The sequence below is a fragment of the Thermobia domestica genome, chromosome 7, assembly GCF_964235325.1.
Source record: "Thermobia domestica chromosome 7, izTheDome1.hap1.1, whole genome shotgun sequence".
Lineage (NCBI taxonomy): Eukaryota > Metazoa > Arthropoda > Insecta > Zygentoma > Lepismatidae > Thermobia > Thermobia domestica.
The window spans coordinates 63,413,571-63,427,168 of NC_137460.1; the positions used below are offsets into that span (position 1 = coordinate 63,413,571).

Below are 13,598 nucleotides of genomic sequence, written 5' to 3' on the forward strand. Positions count from 1 at the left end.
TTTTTCTTCTTTCAAAATACAGGGTGGCCCAAAAGTAGGTATACAGTCCCGTACTGATCAACTCATTGCTTTTTATATAAATTTTGTTCTTAATGTCTCTTCACTTATATGTTATGCTCGGAACAGCCGAAGCAAATAAACCTATTAACGAGAATGTTATACTTGATCAATATAAGGGGTATATCTACTTTTGGGCCACCCTGTATCTCCTCACGAGTGAGTACTCGGATAAGATCATTTTATGAACTTTATAGAGGTGACACTGTAGTCTGGTGGTTAAAGCGTTGGATTCATGTCCGCATTGGTCTCGGGTTCGATTTCCGGCCGGTGCTTTCCCCAATTTTCGGCGTCCGCTCAGCGTCGTGAGGCAAACTGGAAAGTCACATGAACAAAAGACGTGATGACCACAAGGTCTAGAAAGCTACCGATACGCTGGTTAGCGACAGCGCAACGCGGCTCGTTGACTACGCGTTCGTCCTAGATTGGACGTAGTTTCCCTACAGGCCCTCAAATCAGGCCGTTACGCCAAATGGTTTGGTTATAAATAGAGACCGGATGTTTAGGCACTAAAAACCTAGAAAAAAAGGCAGGCAAATAGGCACTAATAATTTAAAAAAAATAGGCAGTAAAATAGGCACTAAAATGTAGCTCGAAATAATGAAGATAAATACTCAATACCATTAAAAAATAGATTCAAGTCATAAATAATGCTCAAAGAATATAGAAACATACTTCTTTGTCAGTATCTTCTTTTATTGCATATATAAAAACGAAGCTTGCTATGCATTCCATATATACGGGGTGAACCTGGAAGATGTGCACATACTTCAGGAGGTGATTCGTGACATCAAAAGAATACAATAAGTCCTCTTGCATGTTGTGGAATTCCGCGTCGTATACGAGTGACAGGGGGGCCAACCTGGAATCGAAAATCTTATCCTGACAATTGGAGCGAGAGATAAAAGTGTGTACATACTTTGGGAGGTGATTCGTGACATTCAAGAGGACATTTTGTCTGCTTTTCATGTCACGAATCACCTCCTAACGTATGTGCACATCTATCTGTTCCGTTCCAATTGTCAGGATTCGATTTTCGATTCCAAGTTGGCACCCTTGTCAATCGTACAGGACGCGGAATTCCACATGCAACAGGATTTTTTGTCTTCTTTTCATGTCACGAATCACCTCCCAACGTATGTGCACCTCTATCTGTTCCAGTCCAATTGTCAATATTCGATTTTCGATTCCAAGTTGCCATCATTATCACTCGCACACGACACGGAATTCGACAAACTACAAGAGAACTTTTTGTCTTCTTTTGATATCATTAATCACCTCGGAAGTATGTGCACATCTTTGAAGTTCACCCTGTGTATATATTATAACGTACCACGTGCTTGTGTTTACAAACACCTAATATACGTATATATGTATGTATTATTTATGTTATATAAATTATATATTTTTCCAGTGAAGGCTTATTTTGAAGCAAATGCATAGAATAGGCAACATTAGGCACTAAAGCAATTATTTAGACATTAAAAGTCGAAATAGGCAAAATAGGCAAAATAAAATTGGCTTAAATCGAAACTATAACCCCCTATATAAACTTCAAAACGTTATTTTTGATCATAACTTTAATATTAAAGAATAGGCATTTTGCCTAACATCCGGTCTCTAGTTATAAACTTTATAAATAACATAATCCCCTATAGCTTTCGTCTAATATTTGTTCTCTTATACGTATCAAATACAATCTTGTAAAATGCATTAAAAATTATTTTTTTCAAGATGACAGCGCCAGGAAAAATGCACCAAAATCGGAAACGTTATTATTATTATTATTATTATTATTATTATTATTATTATTATTATTATTATTATTATTATTATTATTATTATTATTATTATTATTATTATTGGTGTATCTCAAACTACAGTATAAAACATACCTACAAATCAGAACTCCTCAATCTTTGGCAAAATAAAACTGTTTGATTATTGAGATTTAGTGTTCCCCTTTTGAACATCGAAACCATATGAGACGTGATCCTACACTTTAAAGCGGATCCCGTGCTTCAAAAGCGCGTGCACTAGCCACTAGGCTAGTAAGACCAGGGCTATTTGTCAGAATAAACTACCTCGCTGTTGTACTACAATATAAATTAAATATTATTTTTTTTTCTTTTTTAACTAATAGCCTAGAGCCTAGAATATCTTACGGAATAACTGAAGCTCTCTTGTAGGTTCGGTTCCGTTACAGTGTACAGAATAAATCCGTGCAACAAGTCTACTATTACCTAGAAAACATTTTTTTTTCAGCAACTTTAAAGGGAATTAATAACAGAAAAACATTAATTTTAAACATAATAAAATCGGAACAAATTATAACTTATAAAACTTTTCTTCAATTTCCTCCTTAAAAAAAATTCAAAAGTATTATTTTCTTCAGGGCAAATGCAATTTCATTTTTTTAAAGGGTTATAAGAATATCTTCTCCGTTTTGATTAAAGTAGATTAAAATGGGCGACAGTGTTTTATTGCTGTCAGCTGCATGATATAAGAGACTTAAGTACGTAACGTAATAAATATATACAATATGTGAAACGGGTTCCTTTGACAGTAGCAGATGTTATATATATATATATATATATATATATATATATATATATATATATATATATATATATATATACTACGTAGAGAAAGAAAGATGTTTGCAAGGCGTTCAAAATGAGAAAATACCTAAAAGAAGAGGTCATCAAGATACATAGTTTGTGACCACAGAACACACGACTTGGCATTACGGACAAGTCTAAGTAAACGAAATAATAATAATAATAATAATAAAACATTAACATCGCAATTAACAACAACAGGGAAATAAAGTAAAGCGTTTTAATTACGTATATTATTCAGTAGCAGATGGTATTAAAATTCCTATATTCAAGCAGATGTCACTGGAAGAAATATATCCAAAAACAAGACGAAGATAACTGCATCAGAATTGATCTAAAAACACGTATATAATTGTTTTTTCTTTTTTAGGTTGACACCACAAAAGGTAGACAATATCGTGCGTTTTTTTCATATTTGTACTCAGTGGTGGCGAAACTCTCCCCTCCCCCATAGAGAGCTAAACATCTACGCAAAACTTATGAAAAAAAGACTGGAAGCTTTCGAAATGTGGGTGTGGAGAAGAATTGGAGAGAATTAGCTGGGTTGAGTGAAAAACGAATGAAAGGGTGTTAAATTTGGTGGAGGAGAAAAGAATAATTTTAGATATTATTAAGAGGAGGAAGAGAAACTGATTGGGACATTGGCTAAGAAGGAACTGTATAACGAGGGACGTGCTAAAGGGTATGGTGTCAGGAAAGAGAGGGAGAGGCGAAAGAGACTACAATTGATGAACGATATCAAAAGAGAAACATTACACATGAAGATAAAGAGGTTGGCGGAAGACCGTGGAGCATGGAAGCTTCTCAGTTGCGGCAAGTGAACTGTCAATGATGGCAGAATACCTATGATGATTATGATGATGATGATATCTACCCATATTTATTTATTTATTTATTCGTAGCCCATTCATTTATATAAAGAATTGTTTTTATGTTTTCCTTGAAATAAACTGGAAGTTTACACAAGTATGTAATTTTACTGATTTCTTCTTGATGCCTACTTAAATACAATTATCTTCTTTAAAAAAGATTTTGCATTATACACAAATTGAATACAGCCTGAATTGAATTTGGTGATTCAGTATTAAAATTATATATAAATAAACTTGAAATAAATTTGAAGAATAAATTAGTAAAATCAAATTTATTAAAATTTCAGTTATTTTTTTTTAAAAAAAAAGCAGAATAAATACGCGTAATTCCCCATCTGAATCAATGGACCAAAGTAAAAATAGTACAGGTCAAAAAATGAAATGAAATCTTCGAGTTTTACTTACCACGGTTATGCCGACTAGGCTAAAGGAGACGGTGATGATGAGAAATGAAGAAAATAGTGGAATGAAAGAAAGTGAGATGAAACAGGAGAACCCGGAGAACTTGTAGGACGGCGTTTGTCCACCATGAAGTTCACCTGGCGCGAGCTAGGATCCGACCAAGGATCACATGCACCAGAGGTGCACACTCTACCACTGAGCCACCGCGACCCCAGTACAGGCCAGAGTATCACTGCTACAAGACATGGGGTAACGAAAAGTAAACAGAACTGAGTAATAACGAAAGAATTCGTACGCTAAAAACAGTGGAAAGGGAACAAGAGAATTGAAATCCATGGTCATAACGATGTGCAGAGAGATCACACGATGCAACGATGTGCTATGGAACTTGGAACTCTTAAAAGGGCTCAGAGTTAGTGCACTCACCTTTAGTGTGAGGAGTCCCTGGTTCGAGCATGTGTGTTTCTGGTAGACAACATCGTGTCCGTGTGTCTTCTCGTTATTCTCCCATTTCCTCCCAACTTCTCATTCCACCAATTCACCCATAACCATTCATTACCATTAATCATCCGTCTCCTTTAGCCTAAAGGACTAATCGTGGGACGTTAAAGTAGAAATTTCAAGACGTTTCAGTTGAACCTAAGGCCTGTGTCAAACATCTTGGCATTTCAGCTAAACGAATAAAACGCAAACTCTGGCGTGACGTTGCCAAGTGGTAAAGGAGTGTGGCTATGGGTAAGGAGACAAACTACAGCGCGATCAGGTAACAGGGGATAGACATGGATGTGTGCAAAATAAACGTAGCAACACTGCTGGCCTCTCATTTGCTAGCAGCATTTAAGGGGATCTGATACCTCTTCGCTTAGGTTCTCCATTTGATAACATGTAAAATTTAATATGGTAATTTCTAACAAAGTATTGCAGGTAATGACTTGAAATTTTTAATACAAATACACAAGACCCATATAAATCCAACCACGGTCTCCAATTTACGTTACATGCGTTAGATTAATTGCAATATATTCTTCAGTAAGTTTGGCAACAGAGAATAAAAAGTATGCTGCCTAAGGGAGAGGGCTGACCATCTGTTTGCTTGTTAGCTGTTTTTAAAAGGACGCTCTTACCAGGAAAATCACGTTGTGATTCTCACTTCTCAGTGGTTAGAATGGTCTGGACTGTAAGAGCCCAAAACCACTTCTTTCTTCCTTTCACGGTTTCCTTCTTTCTTCCTCTTATTTGCTAGCAGCATTTAGAGGGAACTTGGAGCGCCGCCTTCAAATGCCAAGATGTTTGTCACGCCGTTTAGGATCACTCATATCAAACTACTACTGAGCTCCGCTAAAGTGCAAGCCTGTACCATAGTCACTCCACTGTGAAGAAGAAAGACAAGCAAACCAAGTTTGGTTGTTTTCATTGGAACCGAAGTTGCTGATTTAAGTGCAATTTCAAACGCACACATACACACACACAGAGAGAAGCGAGCGAACATTAATGTTCTTCAAACTTTCATCTGATAAGTTGTTTGATACTGATTCATCTTTATTAAAGAACATTCAGCCTACAGTTACATAATGCTTCATTGTATATATTGCCTGCAAGTGACAAAACCAGGAAATTAAATTCATATTGATCTACAGCCCACCTCCGCGTCACGAAATCATCAACGACTTCTTTTAATTTTTATTTTACTTTATTATCTATATATATATCTTTTTTTCTTCATATTTTTATTGAAGAATCCTCGCAGCAAAAAGCAATGCAACAGAAGCAAATCAACTCGTGTGCAAAATTACAGCAGATTCTTGAAGGTGATCTTTTTCTCTTCTTCTTCTTCTTCTTTCTTCTCTTGATGAGATGAGATGAGCATCATGGGAAATCGTGACGTTCTCTTCGTTTTCTCCATTCCACTGTCGAGATACAAGCAGCACTGTAGAGGGGAGAAAAACATCCTTTTCCATAAGAAAAGGCAATACAGACCAGAGAGTGTACCTTTGTGACTTATCAGTGCGGAAGTCCTTTACAAAATGAACCAGGCACCGAGGTTGACAACCTTTGCACTTTCACTTCAAAATATCAATCTATATGGAGCACAGAGACTCAAGGTGAGGAAAACAGACATTTCTTTTCTTTCCCCGTTCATAAACAGCAAAGACAAAGGACTAAAATATAGGGTGATTCTAAATTTACGTTATTGCTATATACATATTCCAAAGATTCTATATGAACTACTCCAGAAAAAAGGAAGGGCTCAGTGGTAGAGCTCTTAGCTCTGGTTCGAAGGGTTGCAAGTTCGATCCCTGTCCAAGTAAGTTCGTGATGGACAACATCGTGTTTTTGGGCTTTATCGGGGTTCTCCCGTTTCCTCCCACTTTCTCATTCCACCATTTATTTCATCATCATTCATTTACAATACCATACCTCTCCATTAGTACTTCGTTTGCATAATCGTGGAACGCTAAACTAAAGACTTCATTTCATTTTTCTTTTATTTCAGGAAAAAGTTCAAGGCCCCCTTTTCACCATAGAAATAAATTCTGCAAAATCATATCTTTCTGTACCACCTAGCACTTTAGAACATCCAGGCTCCTACATCCAAACGTTCTGTAGGACCTATGAAGGACGGAAAAAAGGTGCTAATATTTTCCTCTTTAGAAATCAAGTTTCGGTAAACTTAATCTTATCCGCAGTCTACGGTTCAAGAATCTTTGAGTCAAATTTGAAATTCTAGGTCGAACGGTTTTGGAAATCTGATGATGAGAAATCACTGAATGAATCAGTATATTATATATATTTCTCTCATTTCCAACCATTGATGTTTGAGTTTTACGTCTTATGCAACAATCCACAACACTTTTGGTATCATGATGCTTTCTTCTATAATAGCCGATTTTGTCAGTTGTCGAATAACGATCAACAATAGGTGGAGAACTGATCGACAGGCCATGATCTCATCATCTCATCATCCTACAGCGGTGTGTTACGGTGTAGAATACAATTTGGAAAGGTGGTAGTTGCACTTGTAATTATTATTATTATTTTATGGGCATATCAATCCTCCAAAATACATCGAGAAATTGGAAAATGAATTCATGCCATTCTTCAGTAAAGCAAGCAAACTGTTGAGACGCCATTCAGTTAATGGATGATAGAGCATCATACGGCAAAGCTGATCACCCACTGTAAAAGGAAAAAATTAGGGTTCAAACTCTTTCATCCAGACAATCCCTCGACAGGAATTCTATAGATGTTTGGCACCTCCTACTACTAAAACTACACGAACAGCCACACAGATTAACGAATATCATTCTGCTAAGTGTACAAGTATTTAAACCTATATTTAATTGTTTTATTAAAAAAAAATGGCATTTCCCGCTTATTCAGAAATTTTGAGAAAATTGTATGTATGGAACATTAGTATGATTCAAGTACTGCAACAAACAACCAGAATTTTCAATTCTTCTGGTACCTTCCCCCAGCTTTCTACAATACGAGATGTCTCATGTCCCAAAGTGGAAATTCGTCAAAGACTATGTTTATTAGCAAATCCTTTATCCACTTTCCGATTATACAAATCAGTCGTGGAATTGAACTCGTTTTCCAAATTACTATAGCAAAGGAGTAACATAACATAAAGACTGAACCAATAAGAGCTTCGCAAAGGCGAGGTGATTGGTGAAAAATATCAAACACATTAGATTTTAGTAAAAATATAAGGATCGTCGCGAAACAAACTGCCAGGCGAAGTGCTTTACTATGTATTCTGCGATATATTCACACACATGTGCTGGAATTACTGAACAATTGTGCAAGGTGAATTGAAAAATGAACGGCAAAGTGAAATGCTTGAATTATATTTTAACACTAAATATTCGATCGTATGTATAAATCAGTTTTGCTTTTGATCTACGGTTATTTTCTTCTTGTTTCATGGTAGTCTCTGTACAGAAAGTCCAGACTGTTGAAAGATAAAAAGATCCGGAAAGTGGAGAAATCAGATAGATGTTCTCACCAGAGACACTTACCACATAAACTTATTTTCTCTATGCTTCACTCTCAAAAGAAAAAAAAAATAAATAAAAGGAAAAAAATCAAATCACTGTTCGTTGAAGGAAAAATAACAGTTTGATGTGTTATTGTTAAAGGGGAAATGAAACAAACTAGATTCGCTTTCTATGGCACAGACAGTAAAGAAACCCACAAAACTTTACGTCGAGAGTTTTACGTCTCGCTGTTTTGATTGTTTTCCGCCTAATGGAGACTGTAACATAAACTTTGTCGACGGGAATCGAACCCATGTGCTGTAGTAGTCTCTCCAATAGAACTCTCTAGGTGACGTACACACAGCCACCCTATGATGCCAATCTACAGATTAGGAACGATGCTATCCAGTCGACGAGCCTGCCAAGCAGCTATAATCTACGAGCAGCAGAAGCGACTCGTTCACTTTGAACTCAACAGAACGAGCAAGTAGAGATTCCTAAAGTGAAGAAAGGAGAAACATGTACTTCACAACTTAATATGATTATAAGTATCTTTATTGTGAAAGAACAATGGACGAATATTCTAAGCAATCTTTATATTGTAATATACTTGGAATTGTATAAATAAGTATTAGACCTCAGCCAAATAAATATTGTGCTTTTTAAATTAAATAGTTTCCAATCATCCACTTAAGTTTATTGTCGCGTGTTGTTAGTTTTGTTAGCTTTCTTTGCAGGTGGTTTATCTGTGTTTCTGAGCAAGTTATGAGGAAGCGCATTCCTGCTGTTTGCGCTTCCTCATACGGGTGAAATTTTCACTCGTGAGGGTTTGTTGGTTCCCGGATCACTCACTTAATTTAGGATGCTATTTTATGATCCTTAATTAAATGAGCCCACAGTGCATCACAGGAAAGCGCGATGCCCATAGCATTTTCAGACTCACTAAATATGAATGCAATTTTTATTTTCGACAAAATTTTGTTATAACAATGGGGATTGATTGATCGTAGTTTTAATGAGAATGTTAGCGACCATCTCCGTCATAATAAAGACATTGAGGATTCTGACCTCACACTTATCACCGAAATACTTACGTATATCTACGATCAGGAGTGTCCAAAGAATGATTCATGACGTAAGCACGTCACTGCCATTTTCGGGAGGCGGAAGATTTATTTAAACAAGGCAGTAAGTGCAAATATGTATAAGAAGTGTACAAATGTTTCAAGATGTATATGTTTTAATCAAGCACATACCCTAAGGGGAAAATATTGAAGGATAAAAGTATATTTCGAAAGTAAGTAGATGTTACTTTTGTGGAGAGAACAACATATCGAGACCAATTGATATACAAGGATAAAATGGTTTGTATATCAATTGGTTCGAATGTTGTTCTCCATCTTAACGCAAAATGTGATATATTAACATAATTTATTTTTCTTTAAAGTCACCCATAAAATTAATCAATAATTTTAAGATTCTTTAACCAACACATTTTGCCCCAAGATCCAGGACCAACTGATATACAGGGGCGGATCCAGGATATGATAAAGTGAGGGGCTAAACCATAGTTTACCGTTTTATCCAGTGTAAAGCAGGATTGAAGCCCATTTTATCCAGTATATACCTGAGCGTCAAGGGGGAGGCTATAGCCCCTCCCTTGTACCCGCCTATATATATAAGCTAAATGTAATATATCAGTTTTTGCCTTGCGGCTACATGTTTCAGAGGAGAACAAAAACTAATATTGGTTAAGTTGTCATTCGTATAAATAGGGAAATTATTAGTCACTACCTTCCTCTAACTTCACTTTGGGCACGGTTCACAAGAAGCAAGGTTTTCATTTCACAGCCACAAATTGTTCATTATAATTCTCTGGGTTTAGAACACTACTAGAGTTTTTCCTTTTACGTTGCACAGCCCGTTTGTGGAAGGACACTATGCAAAATGCAAATGACATCACATGGCCCCTACTAATGTTCCTTAGTTTCTTATTTATTAATTAATAAGAAAGGGTTGCCAGTCTAAATAGAAAATCGATTTTGAACTTTCTCCTTGTTTTTTTTAAATACCTAATTATAGCAAGATGAAAGTATCTAATTTCTAACTATGAATTTTCTTTATTCTTTTTCGCCTCACAATTATCACCATCGCTAGCATAAGTGTCAAATTGGTATAGATTCCATGCGGTTTATTTCTATCTGCCATCGATATCTTTGTCTTGAGTCAGTTTTTTTTTTTTAATTGTACCACCTCTTCCACTTCGTTTCTCACTTCTGTATCAATTTCTTAGGCAATTATCTCTATAATATCGTCCCCTAACTTTCCTGCCTTTTCTAGCACTTACTAATTGTTTTTAAGAAGTTTGATTTACTGAGGTTAAGTAAGGATAAGGATATGGACCTTAAGGAATAAGGATATGGTTTACCAATCAAAATTCCTTTATATACGAGGGTCGTTCAACTCAATCCGGGACTTTTTTCTTTCCAGGTTTAAATGGATGCCTAGGCTAGAGGTTTGGTATGCAGTAGAAACTGGCACCTGTGTCCTGTTACTGGTAGACGGCGCTCATTTCCCGCGTTTCTACATAGACCGTTATTCAAGATGGCGGACAACAGTGTGAATGTCTACGTGGAACAGCGTGTTGTAATGAAGTTTTTAGTGAACGAGGGCATAAAACCTGCTGAAATTTACAGAAGACTTCAGGTTCAGTACGCTAAAGAGACACTCTGTCGCAGTAAGACATTTGAATGGTGTAAGCGTTTCAAAGATGGCCGTATCTCTATTACTGACGATCCCGGTCGTGGTGGATTACAGTCCACGGTAGTCATTCCTGAGAACATTCAGCGCGTGGAGCAGCTGATCCTGGACAATTGTCGCATAACCTGTCGTGAAATTGCAAGGGTGTGTAATCTGTCGTTAGGAACAGTGAACACAATAATTCATGATTATGATTACTGATGATGAAGTGAAGAATGATGTCCTACAATGGTTCAGTCGTAATACTAAATCTTTCTATGCCGAAGCATTCCAGGCGTTAGTTAAACGCTGGGATAAGTGTATGTGGAAAAATAAATCCACTTTACACACTTTGAAATTTGTTCTATTTGTTTTTTTTTTAAAAAAGTCCCGGATTGACATGAACGACCTTCGTATTTACCCTATCTGTCCGTGTATCTGTCTGTCTGGGAGTAAAAAAAAAATCAAAAACTATTTCATGGATCATCAAAAATTAGGAATCATGTTCATTTATGGAGGTTATATTCAAACCAGAAGTGGTAGAAATTAATCATTTCCGGTTTAAACGTTGATCATTATAGAGTAGAAACTGTAATAGAAGCGAATCAGTGGTAAACTTCCGGTTTCAATATTGATGCCATTACAAAAGAAAATATCATGCCATATGAACCAAACTCCTTCATGTGGTGTACATGTGGCACTGTTCTTGCTTTTTCTTGCAATCGAGTAATTTTCACCAATTATACGTACATATTAACATTTTGTTGCTATTGTGCACGATACTTGAATTGACATTTGACCTTGAGCGCTGTTCTTACATCGACCAATCCGCTTTCAACGACATTGCCACCGCTATGCTGTTGAAGTCAGGTACGGTCACACGGTCTATGTTCTTATAGATATACCGCATTGACTTGACACTTAGTCTTCTATTCCAAGCGCTGCTATCGGCTGAAGGAATTCCACTCCCTTTCGCTAAGGCTCTCTCGCTTAGCAACAGTTCAACCCTTATTGGCTCAACGCATGGGTGTGTAGCGGATGTGAGCTTTAGTTCACATTTTTGCCACGGCTCAAGACATTTTGGCAGCACTATAGAGAAACAAAAACCTTGTCAATATATTGCAATATTTGTTCACTGAACGCAAATTTTTCTCACCAGAAATTTGGCAACAGCGCGTAGCGAGCTAATTGGCTTACACCAAATGTCAATTCAGCTACCACGTAGTGTAAGTTATGTATCATCATTGCAGCTTGAAGTACTTTTCTTCGTTTTAAGTTATACAGTTCAAAAGCATTTCCACACAAGAAATATTTAATGCCGCAGCCTATGACATGGTTCTATAATATGAAGACAATATGGAGTGGGGAAGAGTCTATTTTGTATGAGGTAGTCCTCAATGAAGTCTGTGTTTCCGACAAATGGACTGCACTAAACATTTTTCATAGATATGTAAAAGAAAGAAATTCGAAATACATTGCTTGCTGAAGTCCCTAGGTTGGGTCGGAGAAAAGAATTTCTTTAGTTTGATTATTTGAACACAACTAATTGAACATAAGCCCAAGATTTTATACAACCCGCTATACACAACGCTCTTTCGGGTTGCATATTATCCGACCACAGACACAATAAGTTATTTATGAATACTTGAATATACGCCTGAGACTTTATGCAACCTGGTATTCATAATTTTCTTTTGGGTTGTATAACTCTGGATTACATAAAAACAAAATAGAGAATTATATGCAGTAATTGAATATGCGCCTGAGACTTTATGTAACTCTTTATTCATAATTTTACTTCGGGTTGCATAATCATTGGACCACATACAAACAAAATAGAGAATTATATAATTATAAAAACATATTACTTGGTGTGACAGACCTTTGTGGGCCGGAGTCGCTCCAATGCCATCTGCTATCGACCAGCTGAACTACGTTCAGCCCAGTAACTAACACGTAGTCAGTGCGCTGCATCACCCTGCTTGTAACAGAAATTTCTAAAACACGTCTTTTATTCACGTAACCGCCCAGTTTGCCTCACAATGCTGGGTAGATGCTGAAAATTGGGAAGCGCCGGCCGAGAATCGAACTCGGGACCACGTGGGCGTGAATCCAACGCTCTAAGCAACGGGACAACACCTGAAACTTTAGACAATCGATTATTCATAGATCCTTTCGGATTACATCTGAACCACAGGCAAACAGAATCGAGAAGTTTAATACATGTTGTTGACTCTTTGAACTAGATCCAAGGGCGCCCATCTTAGGGGGGAGCCCGGGTCCCCCAAAGCTCATGTGGGCCCCAATTGTATATATGAATATACAATATTTGGCATAATTTGCCTTTAATCCTCATATATATATACACCTTCTGCATCTGAATGCCTCCCCCCCAAATTTACAGAGAAATCAGCGCCCTTACTGGATCTGCAAGATATTTTCCTCGACGGTCGTACTTTCAGTATCACAGGATGAAAAAAAATGATTACTTCTCAATGGCAATATGTGAATAGAAAATATTCAACATATCTACAAATACGTTAATTAAATAAATACTTACATACAGTAAGAACAATAGATTGCACCGGATACAGTTACACTTACCTGAAAAGAAAAGTTAAAAAATAATTAATATAATACTCTTGGGTGTCTTCCCGTTGTGCCTACTTCCCGTTATGCCTACAGGCCCTCCAGCTCTTTGTAGAAAATATTTTTAATGATCTTATCTGTAGGCAGAACGGTAATTCCCGTTGTGCCTACTTCCCGTTCTGCCTACTCTTTCGAGACGGGGAATTCTGTGCAGGGAGGAATCTTTTCTAGGGATTTTTTCTTTAGTAATTCTAATAGATTCTGTAAGAAGAATAACTATTCCTTTAAATTTCATCATATATTTTAAATGTTATCTTACTTGCTCTTCTCAGAAAAAA

At 36.7% G+C, this 13,598-nt stretch overlaps 2 protein-coding genes across 4 annotated transcripts in view; one reads left to right on the forward strand and one right to left on the reverse strand.

Annotated features, from left to right (window-relative positions):
- Nucleotides 1–13,598, reverse strand: part of Hr4 (nuclear hormone receptor 4) — a 519,395-nt gene that overhangs the window by 458,390 nt on the left and 47,407 nt on the right. The window lies entirely within an intron of this gene.
- On the forward strand, nt 10,537–10,893 carry LOC145689204 (protein GVQW3-like). The gene has a single exon (XM_081763339.1). It carries the CDS (start codon nt 10,537–10,539, stop codon nt 10,891–10,893), a length of 357 nt encoding a protein of 118 aa, XP_081619465.1.